Source organism: Gallinula chloropus (genome assembly GCF_964237585.1).
Source record: "Gallinula chloropus genome assembly, chromosome: 5".
Classification (NCBI taxonomy): domain Eukaryota; kingdom Metazoa; phylum Chordata; class Aves; order Gruiformes; family Rallidae; genus Gallinula; species Gallinula chloropus.
In genome coordinates, this window is record NC_140090.1 from 28,274,254 (window position 1) to 28,296,543 (window position 22,290).

Below are 22,290 nucleotides of genomic sequence, written 5' to 3' on the forward strand. Positions count from 1 at the left end.
CAGAGCAGCTTCCAAGCCCGTGCCCATGGGTACCCTGGCACAGGGAGGGGTTCATGCTTTCTGTCTGCATCATGTTTGTTAAGAAACTCCCTTGCTTTGACTTTTTTTTTCCCTGCTGTAATTTCAGTTCTCCACGGGAGCTGTTAGGCAAAGAGGACTCCACTCAGCTCTTCAATTTTGCTTAGTTGGCATCTTGACATGAGAAATGGGGCATTTGCAACCTCATGTAGGTTTTGAACAGCAGTTGAGTGGATCGAAGGGAGAAAACAAGGGAGTGTTTTGTGGAGGAGCTACCAACACAGACCCCTTGTTTCACTGAAGTACCAGCCTGAGCAGGCAGTAGTTTGTGGGTGCTCAGCAATTCGGTCCATTTTCTGGCAAACAAAGCATCAAAAGACAGGGAACCAGAGTTTGGAGAGGTGTATTTGAGTGGGATGTTTGCATATTGAAGCTTTTTTGCCCCATGTGATGTGCCCAGCCCATCATTCTGGTAAATGGGAAGTACCACAGGGAAAAAATAAATAGCTTTGCCAATGCTGCAGAGGCTGAAGGAGGAATTGTGAAGGAGAACATGGAGACTCATGCCATCGGACAGGATTTCCAGGCAGATTTTGCTCCTGTTTTCTCTTCATATCCTCTATGTAATAAAGCAAGATGCAATCACAAACAGAAACCACAACGTATGGCAATTTATTTCCCTGATCAAAATGTGAGGCTGTTAATGGAGGAAGTCACAGACCTCGCTGGAAAAAAATAAAATAACGTCAGATTGGCTCTTAAAACTGTGTGAGGTGTTCGACCAGCCAGGCTCTCCCCTTGTACCAGCACAGGAGATGGACCGCGCTACTGTGGTATAACAGCACGAGGTTTTATAACGGGTTGGACCGCGCTACTGTGGTATAACAGCACGAGGTTTTATAACGGGTTTGTTTGAGGTGGTTTAAGTTTGTTCAAGAACCAAAGTAACATGTCTGCCATTGTTACTTTTTTTTTTGTTGCAGAACGGTAGTAATGCCCATTGCCAATGAATTTGCCCCAGATGTTGTGCTGGTGTCATCTGGTTTCGATGCAGTAGAAGGCCATCCCACACCTCTTGGAGGATATAATCTATCAGCGAAATGTAAGTTGTGGATTTATAAGAGCAGAGATCCGAAACCGGTGTAAATCAACTGCCGTCCTAGGGAGTGAAGTAAAGAATTGACAGGTTTTACATTCTGGGGTCCGTCTCCAATGGCAAACATCAGCCTTTCTTTTTTTTTTTCTTTTGATTTTTTAAGTATTTTGTCACAGCATGGTATGTATTTTGGTCTGGCCAAAGCCTTCGTTTCCTTAAAGCCTTGCATATATGAATTCCAAGCACAGATAAATAAGAAGTTACCAATTTGGTTGTAGTCAGCTCTCCACAGAAGACAGCTCCTTGTTTTAATGCACAGTTGGAGAGGCAGCACCAGATTGTCCACCTTGCTTGGAATGCTAATAGAAGTCCCTATTTCTTGTCCAGGATAGCATATTAAAATTTTGAGCTGAATATTTTTGTCCTCTGCCTTTGAAGCAATTAACAAGTGCCCACAAGAACCTCCTTTGTGCTTTGGATCCGTGACGCTCTGCTTTGCACAGGAGATGGGCCGAAATCCCCTTCCATTGCCTACGCTGGGTTTATCCAGCGCTGTTTCGTTTGAGTCGATCGAGAAGACAGTTTTTTCTTGCAAAAGGATTTTACTGCTATTTTTTAAGAATTTGTTTCAGCCAGGAAAGTTATTTTCTGCAGGGAGCTTCAGAACCTCATAAGGGAGCTGAACCTATAAACCTGATAAAGGAATAAAGTGAAATAGATTTACAAGAGATGAGTTATTTGCACTATCCAGCAGCACGTTGTAATGAGGGGGTCTTGTTTACCTGCTTGTGGGGTTTCCCATGTCCAGCTGCTCTGGCAAAAGGCCTGCTCAGCCCCGAATCTCTCTTTATTTACCTGTTAATTTGCCAATTTGAAACAATGTTCGCAGGGGTCACTGCGAAGCAGAAAGTGGGGAGTGTGGCTGGAGGATTGAAATGCTCTGGATTTGCTTTAGTTTGGGTGATTTTATGATTATTTTAGTATTTTTTTTCCCCTTGGAGCAGGGGAAGGTTGCTTTGAGGACACTTTTTTTTTAAATCCTCGCAGCTTGGTTCTGTTTTGTTTAAAGGGTAGAAATGTATTGTGTGTCATATGATCAAAGTCCCGGCTGCCCCAGGAATTTTTATAGCATATTATATACGGGAAGAAACGTCTGTTAAGAACGAGATGTCAAATATCTCTGGGGCACCGTGATGCTGCTATCACAACTGAAAAGCACCAGCAGTGATTTTACTGCTTTCCCCTCTCCCTTCCTCCCTCCCTCCCCCAGGACTGCTCTGACTTTGCGTCTTCCAAAGCAGGGCAAAAAAGTTGCCTCTTTCCATCGTTTTTCCCCTTCCTTCCAAAGGAAGGATATTGAATTTGGGGCGCAGAGGGGTGCCAGGGAGGGTGGCAGTGCCTCTTGCCTGGGAGACACAGATCCGTCCCATGGCGCACATAGCTGAGCTGGTCCGGCGATGATCCCTGGGGTATTAAATCCAACCTGGCTTATATTATGCCTTGAGTCCTCTCAGATCCCTTGCGGTTTTTTTAATGTGATGTAATTCCTTTCTATAATTCTTTGATGCTTCGCCAGCAGCCCAATTCCAGACGCAACCTTTGCCCTTCTCCTGCATTTCCTCTTTTTCCTCCTTACAGGCTTCGGGTACCTGACGAAGCAGCTGATGGGCTTGGCCGGGGGTCGCGTCGTCCTGGCCCTCGAAGGAGGCCACGACCTGACAGCCATCTGCGATGCCTCGGAAGCGTGTGTCTCTGCTTTGCTGGGAAACGAGGTACAGAGACAGGCAAGGATGGGGTCTGCAACCTCCGCACCCACCCCCCTTTCCCTGAATTTGGGCATCTCAGCCTCTAAAACAGTTGATCTGACAAATGTTTGTCATTGGTTTGGGTCCTTCTGACACATACTTGTTCATGCTTCCTTCGTCTGAAAACTACGTGTGTTTGGCAATCCATCTTGCAAGGTTCAAAATGGCTAAGATTTTAATTTGGGGATCTGGATAGTTTGCTTTGTGCTCTTTTTGAAAACAATCACTTAGCTTAATTTCTTCCTGAAGTCGTTGACGAAGACTTCCCTTCTTTTTGCAGACCCCCTCTGTAGTACTGCCGCCAGTCCCTGCTGTGTTGGTTGCCTTGCTTGATGTTCTTTCCACTTGTCTATTTTCCTTGATATTGTATTTTCTACCTTCTGCAACTCGCTGTCCCAGAAGTTGCCTGGAAAGGCCAAGGTGTTTGATTCACAGATAAGAGCCAGTATGCCAAGGAATTCTAGTTCTTGGTTGCCGGGGAGGTCAGGGTATTTCCCTCCACAGGCAGATTCTTCGGCTTTTCTTTTTTTCTCCTCCCCCTTTCAGTGTCAGTGGGATTCAGAAATTATGTGGGTTGCTGGCACCAGTCCTTGATACAGCCTGGCTATTGGCATCTGCCTGCAGCTTGTACCACATCAGCAGCTCCCGCCTCCATTTCTCCTGGTGTGGTTGATAATTAAAGAGTTCAAAGTGGTGACATTCAACGTGTCTTTGTGCTCACGGAGTTCTGGGTCAGAATTATCAGCAGTGAAATCCCAGGCTGGGGCTCTTGTGCATTTGCTGTCTGTGCTGCCCTCTCTTCAGTATTTCTGGAGAACCTGTGGGCTTTTGAGTATCAACTACTGGTTTGTTTGTGTCGAACCTCCCTCCTTTTGCTTCATTCCTCTTTTTTGGACACCAGTGTCATGCTTTTGCCTTATCCTAGCCAAAACCAGGACAACCTGTCTTCTACCTGGAGGATGACCAAAGTCCAAACGGTTGAGTCTTCGACATGAGCAACAGACTGCAAAAGTGCCTTGCATCAATATTCTATGCTTGCCCAGGCTGCAGCCCCAGTCACAGACCCCAGGCTGCTCTGAACGATCACTGAGGATTGATAGCATGAATTAAAACAGCAGCATGGTGTGATTCCTTAGGCTACAGTTTGCTAAGCACTTCAGCCTTTGGGTAGAGCAGCCACACTGATGTGACGTTGGGGGTGGCTCCTAAACCTCGGACGGTGTTAATGGCTGGGGTGGTATGTTTGACTTTATTTCTAGGCTGCCTGTTCAATTAAGAGGTTGTCCTTAGTGCCTTGGGAAAATGAGTGAATCTGGAAGGCCAGAGTAGGAGTGAGGGGACACAAGGAGCCTGGTGAGACGGCCACTGAGCAGAGCTCTGATGGCAGTAGGCTCTGTCACAAGAAATCTGATGGCAAAAGGAGGAGGTTTTTCCTAAAGCTCTCCCCAGCCTTGGAGAGCACATCCAGGGTGTCTCATCAGCACCTTTTGCTGGAGAACCCCTTTGTGCAGAAGCAGAGGGAGGATGGGTGGGCAGCACCTGAAGGTGCAACACCACGGAGAGGAGCAGCCAAGCTCAGGCTCTGCCTTTGTAGGGAGCTGGCTTCTGGGGCTGGTGATGAGCACTTGCAGTTCAGTGAGCATCAGCCATTCTTGGGTCTGACAGGTTGGAGAAGGGAACTTACATCTCTGTGGAGGTGCGGAGCAGCTGCGTTCCACCTCCCGCCTGTTGTAGAAGTGCTCTGTCTTGTAGCGTCTGCACCCCACGTGAAGGACGACAGCGCCTGGGAGAAACCTGACTGACCCGACCCAAGAGCTAAAACAGCTGGGATGCATCAAAAACATCTGCTTTAATCATCCAGCATCCCTTCTCCAAGCGTCCGAACAGCATCTGCTCCGTATGCTTGGCCAGGCAGTTCTGATAAGGGGACCCAATTCCGTATGCAAGCCAAAAACTTGGGAGCTGGTGCTGGATTGCAGCACCCATCCCTGAAGGCGACAGCTCATGACACTGTTGTCACCGCAGGCAGTTCCTCCAGCTCTATCCATGGTTGGGTGCAGCCAGCTCTAATGGCAGGATGCATTTTGAAGGGGAGAGGGAGGCAACACCGCACAAATGATGTCAGCCCTGTCGTTTAATGTGCTGCTGTGATGCAGGCAGGTCACAGTGATGCGGTGTGAGGATCTGCATGTGATAAATAAGCACCCAATCCGAACCACAGACGTGTTCGTAAGCATGAGGCTGTGGGGAGATCTCACAGTAGCTTGGCTGTTGTCAGCTGACTGCATGGTTTCATTTAGCAGAGTGAATACTGATCCCTAAAGGTAAAAAATCCTCTATTTATGTACTTAATTAATTAATTTCTGGATCAGGGCTGCAATAAGGTGCTTTAAAGTACTTAAAGATGGACCTGCTCTCAGTTTTCCTAGGTGGGCTCTAAGGCTGTGCAAATACCATCGTAATGTTCTCCAACTCACACATCAAAAAGCAGGAAACACTCGTTTTATCGCGGTCTTTTATAAAGCCTTTGTAATGTGAGGCCATTGGAGGGAGCTGCCGGCGCTCCATCCCGCGGCCCTTTGATGAAGTTTGATATACAGCGTGTTAGACAGCGATGCGTGCGTGCACGCGGACAGGCAGCTGCAGCCGGCGGTGGGCTGCGGGGAGGTTTGGCTCGAGAGCGGTGCCAGAGGTACACGGGGAAGCGGTAGGAAATGAGGGGAGCGATGCCAGTCCCCGAGGCGTCTGCGGAGATCAGAACTTCCGCTTGGGAAAAAGCGTCAGGCAGAGGCAAGAGCCAACTCGTTCCCAACTGTCCAGGAAATTAAACCAGAGCTTTAGCTTTGCAGCAAGTTATTGTGATGGGACAGGGGTCCGTGCCGGGTGAGGCTGCTTGAAAACGTCCGTAGGCTGCTTTAGTTGCAGATGTCGTGGTGCAAAACTAACACGGCTTCAGCTGAAATACCAGCGATGCAGGGAAGGTCTGCTGATAGCACTTCGGATCAGGAAGCCACCATTCCTCTCCTGTCACTCAGAGCGGCCTCTGCCGCGGCTGCGCAGAGCTGCTCGCTCCATCACAGCATTGCCAGCCTTTACCCTTCAAACCAACTTCTGCCCTGCGGAAAATGAGCTCTCTGTGCCCGAAGAGCCATGCTGCTACCGAAACGGTGATGTGCTGGAGCGCCAGTGGTAATCCCTGCCCCAGGCTGTGCCCTGTGCCAGCACCATGCCTGGAGCCGAGGTCTGGAGCTCCAGCATCCCTGGGGAGAGAGACAGGAGTGGCATGCTATGGGACATGGCAGCACTCGCAGCCCTGCCTGTCCCTGCTGCAAGCACTGTGTCGTTTTTCATGTAGGAGTAGCGGAGGTGTGTCCGGTGTTGGGCTCAGACATCCCAAGTAAAGAAGGTGATAATAAACAGTTGCCTAAAACTTTTGCCTAATGCCCAGGGGCATTTCCTTCCCTTCACAGGGGAGCGATGGTGAGGCTGCAGCCTGTGAGCACTGTTTCTGGAGGAGGAGTGGGCAGTGGAAGCGTGTCACATGGATGGCTGGGCTGCCTGACGTTTTGTGCTTGATATCCATGGCAGTGGAGAAGCCTGAGAGATCTCTTCCTTAAAGACCTGTCCAGACGTTGCTTTTGCCACGTGGGGTACAGAGGGATGCAACCCCATGGGCCTGACAAAGGAGGGATCATTGGCTAATTGTTGTTACTGCTCTTTTCTGCCACCAGAAGAAGCGAGTGACTTTCTGTTCCGTGGCACCCACCCCCCAAAGAGGCAGGGCAAAAACCACCGTGAAGGATGTGGTTTCAGAATGTTGACCTAACTTCTCTTTTTATGAACTGTCCAGCGGCTGCTGGAGCCAGGGTGGACAGACAGAGCCCTGGGGGACACCACCAGTCCTTCCAGTCCTGCAAGGCAATTCCACCAGCATCTTACTGTCCATGTGGGTTTTCTGTCCAGGTTTTTACAGGCAGATCCATGCTGCAGATCCTTGCTCCAGGGTCGCTGGAGAAGGACTTTGAGAAATAATGATCCTTAACATATAGATGTAATGCCTTCCTACCCTGGTAAGAGGCAGCACTGGTGACTGGAGTTACACTCCTGCTGAGCATGGCTTTCTCTGTGCTGACGTTAGGCTGAGTGCTCCTGGGGAACAGATTGTTTTCAGTTTGGAGCTAATAAAAACATTGGAATGGGTATTTAGAAGAATTTCTCCAGAGGAAAACCAGAAGTGTGGCTCTGAAGGGTGGTTTTAAATCTCTTCTATTTGCACCTTGTCTTGTTTTAATAGTGAAAACTGCACCAAAAGGTGCAGCGTAGATTCAAGCGATAGTTAAGAAAGATGTGATGTTAAAAGCAGCACATTTGTCTGGGTGGTATAACAGTGGTGTAACATCAGTGGCTGCAGCGCTTTGCATGTGGAGGAACACCAGCCTGCACTGAGTATCTCAAGGGCACCTCAAAACATACATGGGTTTTTGGGTATTTGACTGAAGACGGGTAATAGGAAGCAGTGGGATGGGGTGGAGGCTTGGTAGGGCAGACCCTCTTGGTGAGTCGTGCTTACTGCCTGGTCTCTAACTTGACATCCTGTTTCTTGGGTGTTTTTCTCTCTCTGCAGTTGGACCCTCTTCCAGAGAAAGTTTTCCAGCAGCGAGCAAATGCTAACGCAGTGCATTCAATGGAGAAAGTCATCGAGATACACAGTGAGTAGAGCTCTGTTCAACCAGCTGGTTCCTTGGTGGGCTGCCCTGAGGGGACACCCATTTGATTTCTTGGTTGTCCTGGCACCTCTGTGTTCCCTCTGTGTTTCCAGGTGGTCGCTGCACAATCCTCTGGATTTGTGCAGCCACAAGCTGGTCTTACTGGACGTGCAGTAGGGTGGGAAGTCGAGTGATGGGTGGGGAATGGTCCGTGCGGGGAAGTGCGTCACTGCTGGACGAGGAATTGGTACTTAAAATCTCTATAAAAGATGGGCTGTCCTGTGCTTGGAGTGTGCCCTTATCTCTTCAAAAGCACTTAAAGTATTTCAAACAAGCACAGATCTGGTTGGGCATCCAGGCAGCAGTTAATTGTGTGCGGGCAGGGATGGAGGTTCAACAGGGGATTGCACGAAGCTGCGAGTATCGCAGGTTTCTTTAGCTGAGGAGGTTAAAATCCTGGTGGTAGAAACTTTCCCAGGGTTATGGCCATGAGCCAGCAGTGTGCCCTGGGGTCTAAGAGAGCCAGTGGGATCTTGGGGGGCATCAAGAGGAGTGTGGCCAGCAGGTCACAGGAGGTGATCCTCCCCCTCTACTCTGCCCTGGTCAAGCCCCAGCTGGAGTGTTCTGTCCAGTTCTGGGTTCCCTGGTATAAAAAAGCCAGGGATCTCCTGGAGAGAGTCCAGAGGAGGCTACGGAGATGGTTAAGGACCTGGAGCATCTCCCCTATGAGGAAAGGCTGAGTGAGCTGGAGCTGTTCAGCCTGAAGAAAAGAAGAGTAAGGGTGGACCTTATTGATGTTTATCAATATCTGAAGTATGGGATGCGGGGGGGAATGGCCAGCCCCTTTTCAGTGCTCTGTGGAGACAGGACAAGGGGCAATGGCTGCAAGTTAGAGCATAGGAAGTTCTGCACCAACATGGGGAAGAACTTGCACACAGTGAGGGTGAGGGAGCCCAGGGACAGGCTGCCCAGGGGGTGTGGAGTCTCCTTCTCTGGAGATATTCCAGCCCCATCTGGACGCCGACCTGTGCAATATGAGCTCGGGAGCTGCTTTGGCAGGGGGTTGGACCCGATGATCTCTTGAGGTCCCTTCCAACCCCTATGGTTCTGTGATTCTGTGATATTCTTGGGTGATGGAGTGAAAGAGCCTGAGTAACAGAGGAATCCCACTGCAAGGTCCTGACATCTTCCTGATTCAAGTATCTGTGGTCTAAACCTGGAGAGGGTTTGTCTCTGTTTTCTAGCATGAACACAGAGCTTCAGAGATGCCAAAGCATTTCACTTATTTCTTTCTTTGAAAATGTCCAGTGGCTTTAGAAATTGGAATCACATTTCCAGAAGCTTCTCTGCAGAGAGGAGAGCTCAGAACAGATGTGACACCTCGGCAGCACTTTGAGCCAGACAGGGACTGTTGTCATTGATTTTTTTCCCCTTAAAATGAGAGCAAATCAAAAGACCCTTGGATCTGCTGCCCATCCCAGGAAGAACAAAGATGCTTGAGAACAAGTCCTTCCTCCCCCTCTGCTGCTGCACAGGTTCTTGCTTTCAGTCTTTTGCTGTGGCTTTTTGGGTACCAGCAAATTCGTTGTGTCCTACCTGGGCCCAAAAAAATATCCTTTGTCCTCTCCCTCTGAAGCCTTCTGAGCTCTTTTCACCAAAGGAAACAAACAACAAAAAAGATGTTTATCTTGGCAGACTGCAGACATCAAAAGTGAATGCCACTGTGCAACTTAAATCATCTTCTGTGGTCTTTGGCCATTTGCCTACAGAAGCATGGCGAGAATGTGGCAGATGGTAGCTGAATGTGGACATCCAGTCTACACCTGCAGTACGTCCTTTCCTTGCATGTATTTTTCCTTAGGTCTAAAAGTTTCTGAGGATTTTGAAGAGGAAAAAAAGGAAATGTCTATTTTTTGAGCACCTAAGTGCTGCCTTTCATCGATGTGAGGGATGCTGTACACCTCTGTGCAGCTTGGATCCTCATCTCCAGAACCCCTTGCCCATTTGTCCTTGAAAACTCCAGATTCCACCTCCCACTTTCCTTCCCTAGCCAAAGGAAAAGAGCATCTTCCACTGTCAGACAGTGGTTCAGCCCTGGTTTGACATCTGAGGTGGCCTTTAGGGATGTGCAGGTGCAGTGCTCTTGTAGAATCCTATCATCAACTCATAGGGTGCGTTGGGTTGGCAGGGACATTCCAAGGCCATCTAGTCCCATCCCTGCAGTAAGCAGGGACACCTTTAGTTAGATCAGGTTGCTCAGAGACCCATCAAGCCTGACCTTGAATGTCTCCAGAGATGGGGCCTCCCCCACCTCTTGGCAACTTGTGCCAGGGTCTCACCACCCTCAGAGGGAAGAGCTTCTTCCTCATGTCTCATCTGAACCTGCCCTGCTCTAGTTTAACCCACCGCCCCTCGTCCCATTGCTCCCTGCCCTTACAAACAGTCCTGCCCAGCTTTCCTGTAGGTCCTTCAGGGACTGAAAGGGGCTCGGAGATCTCCCTGAGCCTTCTCTTCTCCAGGCTGAACCAGCCCAGCTCTCCCAGCCTGTCTTTGTAGGAGAGCAGCTCCAGCCCTCTGAGCGTCCTCATGACTTCCTCTGGAGTCATGGAATCATAGAATGGCATGGGTTGGAAGGGACCCCAAGGATCATAGACCTCCAACCCCTCTGCCACAGGCAGGGCCACCAACCTCCAGGCCTGGATCTACACAAGGTCCAAGAGGTCCATGTCCTCCCTGTGCTGAGGACCCCAGAGCTGGACGCAGTGCTGCAGGGGGGTCCCACCAGAGCAGGGCAGAGGGGCAGAATCCCCTCTCCTGATCTGCTGGCCACACTTCTGGTGATGCTTCCCAGGGTGCCATTGGCCTTCTGGGCTGCAAGTGCCCATTGGTGGCTCATGTCCAGCTTTACCTCTCACTACCTTTTAGATCTGAAGCCTAGCTTTTCAAGACACAGCAGCATTGCAGCACCATCTTTTAATACCTTGAGGTGAGAGGGAGTACAGATCAAAGTTGCATGTTGTGTAGGTGTGATGAGTCTTCCTGGACAGATCTCAGCCATCCATTGGACCGGGGAGATCAGGAGTGCAGTGCTGGACTGGTTACAGTGTGGGTGCCTTAAACCACCTCTTCTCTCCCCAGGCAAGTATTGGCATTCACTCCAGCGTTACGCCTCCACTGTGGGGTACTCCCTGGTTGAGGCCCAGAAGTGCGAGAACGAGGAGGCAGAGACAGTAACGGCCATGGCATCTCTGTCAGTGGGCGTGAAGCCAGCTGAGAAGAGGTGAGTTGCTTTCCTTCCCTTTTATCATCATGTCTTGGAGTCTGCCCAGGCAGGAGGAGCTGTGGTGGGCAGCCCTTCTGGGTTAATCTTCTCCTTTTAACCTTTTAACCAGTGTACACGCATTCCCCACATCCAGAGGAGAAGAGACTGAGGGGAGAGCTCATCGCTTCCTACAGCTACCTAAAAGGGGGTTGTAGTGAGGTGGGGTCGGTCTCTTCTCCCTGGTAGCCAGGAACAGGGCAAGGGGAAGCAGCCTGAAGCTGTATCAGGGAAAGGTTCAGTTGGGTGTTAGGGAACATTTCTTCACTGAAAGGGCTGTCAGGTATTGGTCCAGGCAGCCCACGGAGGGTGTCGGGGCACCGCCCCTGGAGGGCTTTAAAAGAAGAGGAAATGCTGTAGTTGGTGACATAGTCTGGTGTTGGACCTAGTGGGGCTGGATAGATGGTTGGACTCGATGATCTTGAAGGTCTTTTCCAACTGAAACCATCCTATGATTCTATGGTTCTATCCTGCTCTCCGTGGGTTCTCTGAAGAGCTGGTGGGCTGCCATAGAACAGCAGTTCCATGAAATCCTGTGTGTGACCTTAGCGTGGTGCATGCTGGGCCTGACCCCTCTGCTCCAACTGGAGTTGAACGTGGTTTTGGACCACGAAAGGAAGTTGCTTTTTGCTGCCAAAAAAAAAAAAATCATTAGCATTGCAAGAGTGAGAGCAGATTGTCTAAAACCCCTTCTTGGTGGCAAGGTTTCATTCCAGTTGAGCTGGCTGAGCACAGCTACCTGGGTGGGAAGGTGATGGGAGCGTAAAGTGTGAGATGCAGCACTGCAAATGCTCCCACTCTGTTGTGCTCAACTGGTTTTTCCCTCTCTTCCCTCACTCTTCCCATCCTGCCCTGGTTGTGAAATTGCTCAGACCCGATGATGAACCCATGGAAGAGGAACCTCCCCTGTAGCATTCACCTTCGAGCTGGAGTTCTCCTGTTTGTTCGTCTTCGTCTTGAAGCTCTGCCAAGAAGCTTTCTCTTGTTACTCCTGCGTCCTGTCATGGTTTTTTCCAGAATACAGAAGGACAACCAGGTGTAAAAGCAACCGAAAAAACAAAGTATCTCTCCATATCTATATGTGTCTACAGTATATATTTGCCGAAAAACACCGGTAGTAAAGGACTGACACGTTGGGCACTCTTCCTCTGGGCCTCACTGGGAGCAGAAAGGGGAACGATGCCTGTGAAGTCTTTGGCAGAGTTGCCAAAAAAAATAATAATAAGAAGAATAATAATAAAAAAAAAAGCAAATCAAAGATTCAACAACACACATGGAAAAACAAAACAAAACAAACCTTAACGTAAAACTGGTGCTTACAATTTGCTCACCCACGATTCAGCAATCTCCGCTTGAACCACTCGACCCATCTTGTAGTTTCATTTCTTGGATTTTTTCAGTGGCTCTTGCCTGCCTGTGAGTCAACGACCTTCTTGTCGAAACCAGAACGGTGGGAGATGGAAACCAGAACAATGGGAGATGGTGTATTTTTAACGGGGAGGGACTGGGAAAGAGGGACTTGTCTTAGATCTAAAGGAAAGGGAAAGAGAACGGGGGAAACGGTAGCCCAGATGGAGTCGGCTTTATTGTCTCCAAAGCCATCTGAAGATGAGTTTGTGCCTTTTTTTTTAATTGATGGATTTGGTGCAGCTGGATTTTCTGAAGTTTGAGGAACAATGCCTTAAGTAAAAAAATAAAATAAAATAAAAACAAACAAAAAAAAATACAGACCACAAAGAACGCAGCAGTTCGGGAATGTTTTTCCTCTGGTTGGGAAAGCCAAGAACTGCCATCAGGAAGGAAGACTTTTTTTTTTTGGCTTGTGCTGGCATGATGGTGGGAAGCAGGCATCAGCTGAACGGAGCGTCTCCAAAAACTGTCTACAAGTTTGGATTTGTTTTCTTTTCTTTCATTGCTGTTTCAAAGGAAAAAAAAAAAACAAAAATAAGAGAAAAAAGGAAAAAAAAAAAGAAAAATGAAAAGGAAAAAAAATTAAGGTAGTTGCCAAGAAAGTGGCAAATACTGTTGGGTCTTTGAAATTCAACCATTTTTAAAAACAAATTTTCAAATGTTTTTCTCTCTTCTACATTATCTAGTAATTGAACTTACCGATTTGGGTGTCAAAGCATGTATTAGGCACAAACGCAGGTTTTAAGACTGGAATGCTTTTTTTTAAAAGCAACTAGCATGAGATATTGCTTAAATTGTTAGGTATAAATATATATATGTGTATAATGTATATTCCAAATGTACTCCAAGCTTAGAAACCGGATTCCTATGAATTATTGATTAGAAATATTTATGATGCATTTATAGACAAAAATATAGAGGTGATAAATGCACACTATAACAGTAGCAGCCATTGGGAGCTCCCTAGGGACGGATTGGCGAATCGAGGCGTAAAAGGTGCTTTTTTGGAAAAGGATCCAGGTTTGAAACTCGAGGACTTTGGGACGACAGGTTGGAAAGTGTTTCAGAAAGCCAACACGTTAGCCACTGGGCAACTACCCTAAACATTTGTATTTTAATTTAAGGTTTTTAGTTGTGATCCTTTTTCTAACAAACAAAGCAAAACAAAAAAAGATGCGTTTTTTATAGCGAAGACTCTGAATTTGCTGTTAATTTTTATATCGACGTTTCACAGAACCCCACAGAAGCCTTCTTTGTGTGACTCCTGACCTTTCTTTTCTATTTGGCAGGTTTCATTTCCCAACGGCAATAGCGTCTGAACCTTCCTACCCCCCTTCTTCTCACTTGTACATCACCTTCTTCTTGTTCTTTCTTTTGCCTTTCCCCCTCCTTTTTCTTTTAACTTCCCCCCCTTCCTCTCACGCCTTGTGCAGTGAGCAGCTTTCTGCGGGCGTAAGGAACCGTGGCAGACCGTCAGAGTTTATTTTTCGGAAAGGGTGTGTTTTTCTGGAGGAGGAGGGACCGCGATGGGCTCTTTTGTATAATGATACCGCCGACTGTATATTTCCTCAGTTCTGTTATAGCAGCTATGTAAAGAAAATAAGGAGTTTTCTTACCTTCGACATAGTAGTATTCCAACGGGCGACGTCTTTGTCCTCCGTGCAGATCATAGGGATTATTCCAGGCAGCTGCAGCTGCCGCCCACCTTTGGGAAGGTTTGTCGGACACTTGTGGGACAGCCGGCATTTTTCTCTCCGCCGGACAGACGGACACGCAGACACGCATGCACACCTCCCCACATCCTCTTCCTCACCTCCTCTTCTTCCCGTCACCGGTGTAGGTTGGAGAACTTTTCCTGAATTATTTTTTTGGGTCTGGGGGGGGGGCCATATTTTTTTCCTCCCCTCCCTGAGGAGGTCGTTGCCCAGCGCCAGCTGGACCTTCAGCCTCTGTGGGAGATGCCAGGAGTTTTGAGCAGCTAAGAGGAGACCGGATCGACACGCGTGCCTTCTTACCACAGTGTAGGATAGCGCACACCCCTCATCTGAATAACCAAGGGTTGCTTTTCTGTTGGGTTAGGGGTTTGGGTTGGTTTTTTTTTCAATACTGTTTGGTTACTCTTTTATTCTGTTACGATGACGATCAACGGGGTCGCTTCCAGTAACTTTCTTTTTTTCCCGGTTTCTCAAAGCGGCCGTTTTCATTCCGTTCCGGACTCGGCCGTGGGAGGAATTTGAAGCATAATTGTACCTGTGAGCAAATGCAAGAGGCTTTTGTTTTATTCCTCAGTTTATAATGCAATTCCGAAACCAGACACTACTGTATTTGAGTTGTGCAGACCCAAGTACGTGTTAAAATGACAGATAGCTTTGGTCGTGCAGGACCACCCTCAGCGTACTCTAAGAATACTCTTCCCGCGTAAAAACACCACGTACCTGGAGGTGTCGTGGTTTGGTTTGGAGGTTGGTGGGTTTTTTATTGTTATTATTTTATTTTTTGTTCTTTTCTCAACCGACCACTTTGCTGCTGTGATCTAAAATCCACCTGGCTGCCGAACCTGGTGACTGACTTTAGATTTTCCTTTCGCCGTGTACAGGCTGTGGGCAGTAACCACGTTTACACGATTGTTTCTGTTGCCAGCTCTTCCCTGGCAGGGTTTTTTTTACATCTCTCCTCTCCGTCATGGCAAAGGTATCTGTTTTCATTTCCTATCCGTGTCCCTGGGAGCTGCTGGCGGGCCGTCCCCAGCCAGTTTCTTTTCAAAGGCCGGAGGAGCTTGCCGGGATGTCACCTGCCTTCCTTTCTTTCCATCCTTACACTCAGCTTTTTTGTCAGGAATGGAAAGACTGGTTTTTATCCCAAGGCGTCGGAGTTTGTCTCCTCCCAACTCCTGGCGACGCTGGATTTGTTTCGCAGCGGCACCTGCTGCCCCGCCAATGTCAGGATGTTCTTCGGGGCGGGCACAGAGAAAGAACCTTCATTCTTGAGCCTCGCTGGGTGGGGAGGTGGGGGGTTACCTTTTGAGCCGATAGCTTCTTCATTTCAGATGGCTTTGCTGTAGGGCAGCTGTGCTGGCAGGGCGAGAGCCTGGGATGCTCCCGCATCCCAGCCCAGCGCGGTGCTGCCCAGGCCATCCTTTGTACCTGCTGGGAAAGAGAAGAGCATCTTTAAATCATCTCTGAAGAGAAGCAAGGCCCACTTTGCAGTACACCAGTAATCATTTGGGGGTTTTTTTGATATTTTGGGGTTGGGTTTTTTTTTCCCTTTTTCCTTTATTTTTTGTTTCCACTTTCGATACAAAACATTCCTTTTTTTTCTTCTTTGTTTTGGTTTGGTTTTTATTAGCCGCGGTCATGTATCCATTCCATTCTTCCTTTTGTAAACTTTTTTGGGCCCACCTCTTTTACGGGCATTGATATATATAAATATATATATAAATATATATGAATATATTTTTTTAAGTTTCCTACACCTTGAGGTTGCATGGTCTGTAAGGTTGGCATGTCTTTATATTGTATACAGAGTTTGCACGCCAAACTTGGCAGCTTCGAAAAACAAGAAAAAAATAGAAGAAAAAGAAAAAAAAATGAACCACATGAAGTGGTTTTGGGGGGTTTTGGGTTGGTTGGATTCTTTTTTGTTGGGTTTTGTTGTTGTTGTTGGGTTGGATTGATTTTTTTATTTCTTTTTTTGTTATTATTTTTCCTCTTGTGGCATTTGCAGAGACTAAAGGTTGGGACGTTGTTGTCACACACACACACACCCCCTCCATCCCCGCCCCCCCACGCACGCACCCACACAGCTACACACGAAGGAAGGAGAGCGGGAACAGGTTTTGGGGGCGGGGGGGGTTGCGTCTTACTGAACTTAATAAGAAATTGTGCTTTTTATTGTTATTAAAAAAAAAGAGAGAGAGTAAATAAAAAGGACTACTTAAACATTTCTCATTTTAAGAAGGAAAAAAAAAGAAAAGAAAAAAAAAAAGACGTTTATCTAGCACTTGTGACTTACCAATAATAGAGTTTATTGTATTTATGTGGAAACAGTGTTTTTGGGGAAACTACGCAGAACACACAAAGTAAACTGCCTGTGTCGTCATGTCCTTTTTCCTTTTTTTTTTTTGTTATTTTTTTAAATTTCTCAGTCCTTACAACATGGGTTGGAATTTTCCTTCTTGATTTCTTTGCTGGGTGGGGAGGCCGGATGCAACCCTTCGTCAACACCCATAGTCGGTGATTCTGAGGAGGTGACGAGTGGCGAGGACTTTCAAGAGTTAAACTCTTCAGCACAGCTGCGTTGACTTTTTTAAGATTACTTTTCCATGATGTATTATCGCTGGGTTTCACTTTAAGCAGTCGTGTACTGTGCAACACTGTGGTTTAAAAACGAGACTTTACATCGTAAGGAAAAAAAAAAAAAAAACACGTTTCTTCATTGTCACGAAGTTGAGCTCGTTCTCAGCTCATCTTCACTTTGTCTTTGATATTGATGAAAAAGTATCCTATTGAAAGAAAATAAATTAACACTTTTCTGTGCTCCATAGTGGAGGCGCTATTTTCCAGTTTATGAGGATGACAAACTTATATATATAATATATATATAAAAGTGGGGGGGGCGGGGAGGGGTTGAAACATTATTCACCCGAGAGCTTATTACAGATATGTAGTATCAAAAAAAAGTTGTAACTATATTATATTCTACTTTATACCTATACATGCTCAGTATGACGTCACCATTGGTAGCAGCTACCGGTTTACGCTGTAATTTAGACACAAGTTCACTCTTATCGTATGGACCCTACTTTTAAGTGATGGTAGCATTCTTCGTGCTAAATTTTCTGATACGGTCCTTTCTTTTACTTGGTGGAGTTGGAATATTTTTCTCATTCTTCTGGTTGGGGTTTTTTTTTGTTGTTGTTTTGGGCTTTTTTTTTTCCTCATTTCTTTTTTCTTTCTTTTTTTTTTTTTACCTGGCCAATGGTGTCTTTCTCTGACAGTACCGACTTCGATTTCAACTTTATTAGGAGTCCAGTATTTTGTACCACATTATGACAACTTGTTATTCTTGTGGTGTAAATAAAAAGAAAAAGTTAATTATAGTACCACCTTGGTTTCTGGTGCCGCTCTTCTTTCCAGCCGGTGCCTCCGGTGCGATGGGATGTTTCACCCACTTCGAACCGAGTGGCTTCTCGGGACATGGAAGGGGGTTTTGGTGCTGAAAGCAGCATTTTTCGGGTCAAAAGGTACCGAAATGTGTGTCCAATGACCAGGCAACCAGCGCGCTGACTTGTGTCCTGACACTGTCTCCTGGATGGAGGCAAAAAGTCCTTGGGGCTCCGGTCTGAGCCAAGGCTCGTGTATCTCTGTGGAGTGGACTTACCCATCACATGGGACCTGCCACAGAGCAGCCCTGGTGTGAAGGGTTTGTCTGCCCTGGAGAGCACCCTTCAGCATGGCGTCCTGGCCTGTGGCATTGAGGGAGCTGGGACGAGGAGTCAGGCGCCTGTTCGTGTCTCCGGTGCCTGTTACACCCGTGGCAAGACCTCAGTAAAACCACCCTGCACCAGCCTGGGTGCTGTCTGCTTGTGCCTGTGGGAACTGTCTCCATGCTTAGGGATTATCTCCACGCTGGTTGTGTTTGCGTCAGCAGGATGCGGGGTCTCTGCGGGGCTGGACGGGCTGATGGTAGGTGTTCACCAGCAGGCCAATGGCCACGGTCTCTGCAGGGCAACTTTTGGTAGGGGAGAGCACTTGTCACCTTGGGGAGCAATCATGGTGGGACCCTGGGACGTGGCAGCTGGGGTGCAAACCCACAGCAGGTTGCTGGCACACAAGAGACAAGGCTGTCAGGGTGCCAGCACCGCTCTTCCTGCAGCAAGAGGCCAAGGTGCTCATGGCCCAAAGATACCCAAGCCATTGCTCCTTCAGGGACAGCGAGAGGCCCAGGGCGGTGACCCAGTGCGACATCCTGCTCACATATGTAAGTGCATCCTTGCCCATGGCAGTGATGTGGGGGGGGCAGCAAGTGTTGAGCCCACGTTTATAGGTGGTTGTAACAGCCCTGGGATGAGTCGTGTGGGTGGCAACTGGCTGTAAGGAGTGCTAGGAGGATGCACGGGTTGTGCAGCTTTTTTTAACCTCACTCTGGACAGCAAGTCAAGGCTTTGTGCCTTAAACAAATGTCTCTGAAGCAAAGGGAATGGCGCAGGGGAAAAAGTAGGGTCCAGTGTGAAATACAGAGCCTGAGCGTGCAGAGGGCAGGGATTCAGCCTCTGCCAGCAGAGCATCCTGCCTTTGCCACGGGATTTGGATCTGCACCGAGTGGGAAACTTTCTCCATAAGGCTGGTGCATGGCTGATCCCTAACAGGCTGCTCCAAAGATTGCCAAGGGAGTTGAGGACTCGTTCATTCCTCCTGCCTGGACCTTACGGGCAAAACGCTCAGCGTAGCCTGCAAAGCATCCCCGGAGAACAGAGAGTCGTTTGCTCATCTCCAGGAGGCAGGAGAGGTTTTGCTGGGCAGGGGCCCCGGTGGGTGATCTGGGGTCAGGAGGGTGCTCCCCTGGGCACTGTGCTACAGGGGTGGCTCCTAAAGCTGCTTTCTTGCTCACAGTCCTATTCTGAGACTCTGGGCTGCTCCAGTAAAGTCCAGCTCAGGGCTTTCTGCTGCAAAAGCAACTTGCTAAACAAGGAGAAATTACTGGGGAAACTCAGTAAGTGGGAACTGAAATGCACTTACCATTAATTAAGTAGTAACGGTTTTAGGGAAAACAGATTTTGGCAATAAAGGGAAAAAAAACCCACAGAACTGGTTTGCTGCTGGAAAATACAGTGTGTGTGTGCTGAAAGCTGCATGTTTGGGGATACCAGTACCCTCACAGCAAGAAGACTGGACGTGTCAAGGGGCCTGGGAGCTGAGTTCCCAGTGGGGAGAAGCTGGGAGGTGTTTCTCATTGTTTCCCCTGGTGCAAAATGTTGTGAATACCTGGTGAAAAGGTGTCCAGGAATTATTTAAGAGCTTTTTACTGGGCAACGGGGTGGGGGGGAGGCTAAAGCTTCACCAAGGCAGCAGGAACCTGCTTCCAGGAGCGTGTGACTGCTGTGATTTCCTCAGCGTTAGGGACAAGCAACAATCTCATGTCCTGTGGTGGTATCGTTGCTGTCACGTGTGTGTGGGAGTGGGCAAATTGCTGGGGTTTTCCAAGACTCCTCTTCAGGTAGGTGGTATTTCAGGAAGAGGATGTGGGCCAGGCCACCCAGGTGAACAGGGGGAGGAGAACAGTGATCAATTTGTAAACCGAGCAGACCCAGGGAGGACCAGCCAGCACGGCGTCTGGGGCTTGGAAGCCATACGCCTTTGTCCTGCCTGCAGCTGGGGTGAGATCTGCCAACAACGAGTCCAGCTCCAAAGAAACAGCACGTACGAGAGGAAGGTAAAAAAGAAAAAGAATAATCAATTTATTGACTGGTGAATTTACCTGGGATCTTAAAAGCTGAATCAGAGTGCTACAGGTGGGCTGTAGGAACACATGGGGAAACACTAAAGAACTCCCAGAGCCCCCGGAATAACTCTATCAAGAGACAAAGCTTTCAAATGCCAATAAGCCTTTGCTCCCAGGTGCAGCAAATGCAGCCAGCATCTGGAACGTGAGAGTCTCTGGAAAGCCTGGTGCTGGCCGGTGAGTATGAGGTGCAGACACAGAGAGGTGGGACAGAGTTACTTTGCGCATGAATGAGACAGCAGTTGCCCTCCGAGTCTGCCATAGGGATTGGCTGGAGAAATGGATGGGTTTGACCAAAGGCACTTGATGCTGGGAGAGTGGAGAGATGTTCAAAGTGGGAAGAAGTGCCCTGTAGACCTTGCCTGCAAGCCTGGCTCAGCCTAGTTGACCAGCGATAGGTGATAGATAGACACTGCCAACAGTACTGGGCATTTGCTGAGGGAACCTGGAAGGGTTGTTGACGTCTGCTGCTAGGGCATGCTGTCTGCAGGTCTCAGTGAAGATGTGAACATGAGTCCTAGCTGTGCCCTCTGAGGCTCTCCAACCTGCCCACAGCACAGCCAGTCCCCTGCTCCGGGGCCTGCAGGTATTAAATCTGAACAGCCTAATTGAATATCCTCATTTAACCTCGTAAAACTGTCTGGCAGCTGCACCCCTACCCAGCTGCTCACTCGCTCCTCAGCAGCAGGATGGAAGGGAAGTGGGAGGGTGAAAGCGAGAAAGCCCATGGGGTGGGCTACAGGCAGGTTAACAAGTGAAAGGGATGGGGGGGGAACGGGGTTGGGTGGGGTGTGAGCTGCAAAGGCTTGTCTAAAGAGTGCTGCAAAGCAGGAGGAGAGAGGAAAAGGTGAGTAAAAAGATGAGCAGAGGGGACGCTCCGGAATAGCACTGGGGGGGTAAATCTCTGGAGGTGCATGAAAACCAGGGGGTTGTCAGCAGGGCTGTGCAGCCCCTTTCACGGGAGAACATAGAGGATGGTGTGAAAGAGGAAGAGGCCAACGCTACTGGGGTGTGGGGAAGTCACCGTCTGCCTTTTTGATGACAGCACAATGTAGTAAACCCAGCTCCTGCCGAGGACTGCGACTGTATTGGTGTTTTGTGGCTGTGCAGATAGCATCTCACAGGCTGCACTAACAAACGGTGTCAGCAGGGAAGAAGCATATTGAGAAGAACTAATTACAGGCTCTGGGAAAAAGGATCATCTGTTTACCAAGGGGCTTATTGGGTTGGATCATGGGATTTCTGTAATTCCATGATGATAAGGACGTGGAAGCCTGGGAAGCCACCCAGGAGGTGATGCCTTAGAGCTTGGATTAGTTTCCTGAGCGCTGTGTCCATCCTCTTACAGCACTCATACCTGAGAGGACCCAAAAAACCTGGGGCTAATGCAGAAGCACCTGGTGCTTGGCCAGGAGACCCTGAAACCCACCACAGCTGCAGACCCAGGATCAGCATCAGCACCTCGGAGCTGCCCTCCTGGCTTAAGGCAATGCCCCTGCTTCACACCTTCCAACCCCAGGGACAAGGCTCCAGGCAAGAGATGCCCCAGGTATTCATCATGTCTGGGAAGAGGTGGGTAGGACACATTGCTTCCCAGCTGCAGGGCCTGGCCATGCTGCTGCTCCTCTCAAGTTCAAACAAACCCATCCCAACACCTCATTCCCACATTACCAGTACAGCAGCTGTGGTGGAAACATTTCTCCCTGTATGGGTCTGATGGCACAGGCCAAGCGCCAGCAAGTCCCTGCCACAAACTCACACGCCTTCACCCGCTTTTGAGCCATTGTCACCTATATTTTGTCATTTATTCCTTACACCACCACCCCCCAAGGGGGAGAAGTTTGAATCTGTAAACTCAATGTGGGTTTTTTTATTATAAAGAAAAGGTTTTTTACTGAGCTGGGGAGGGTATGGGTATAGGCAAAATCGTGCAGTTGTGCTCTGTCCAGGCCCAGTCATCGAATGGCCAGCAGTTTGAGAGAGCCTGCGGGCACGAGGGACCTGTTTCCCATTAAATCAGGAAGGGGATGGGGAGCAATCCCCATACTTTAAAGGCGATTAAGTACCCAGAGTCCTTGAGAAAGCTTTCAGGATTTCACTCCTCAGTTACATGTTTTAGTTTGAAAGGGGAAAAGAAAAAAAATCAATCCCTCCTTCCACGCTGAACAGCGCAATGTCTGAAATCCTTCCCAATCCCTGTGGATAACACGGCCAGCGCTAGCTTAGCAACCACCTCTTGATCAACTGGGTTCATTTGGTGGTGAACGACGGGAATTTCTGGAGCCTCTTTATCCAGGAGGTGGGTCCTGGCACTAATGAGGGTCCCTGCTTGCTCCCCAGTGCAGCCCAGCCCAGCCTCGGTGGGGCTGCTTTGGAGCCAATCTCAAATCATTCTCTGCCACGCAGGGAGAAGGAAGGTTGTGACTGAAGGGGATA

General features: G+C 48.5%; 1 protein-coding gene across 1 annotated transcript in view; it reads left to right on the forward strand.

The window, feature by feature from the left end:
• HDAC4 (histone deacetylase 4) overlaps positions 1–13,518 on the forward strand; it is a gene marked incomplete at its 5' end in the record, with an annotated part of 200,178 nt that extends 186,660 nt beyond the window's left edge. The window contains 5 exons of the mRNA XM_084265228.1: positions 1,002–1,120; positions 2,753–2,886; positions 7,544–7,628; positions 10,764–10,905; positions 11,817–13,518. Of these exons, the coding sequence (XP_084121354.1) occupies positions 1,002–1,120; positions 2,753–2,886; positions 7,544–7,628; positions 10,764–10,905; positions 11,817–11,856 (520 nt within the window). The 3' untranslated portion in view covers positions 11,857–13,518. The remainder of the gene's footprint in view (positions 1–1,001; positions 1,121–2,752; positions 2,887–7,543; positions 7,629–10,763; positions 10,906–11,816) is intronic.
• Between the last annotated feature and the right edge of the window lie 8,772 nt (positions 13,519–22,290).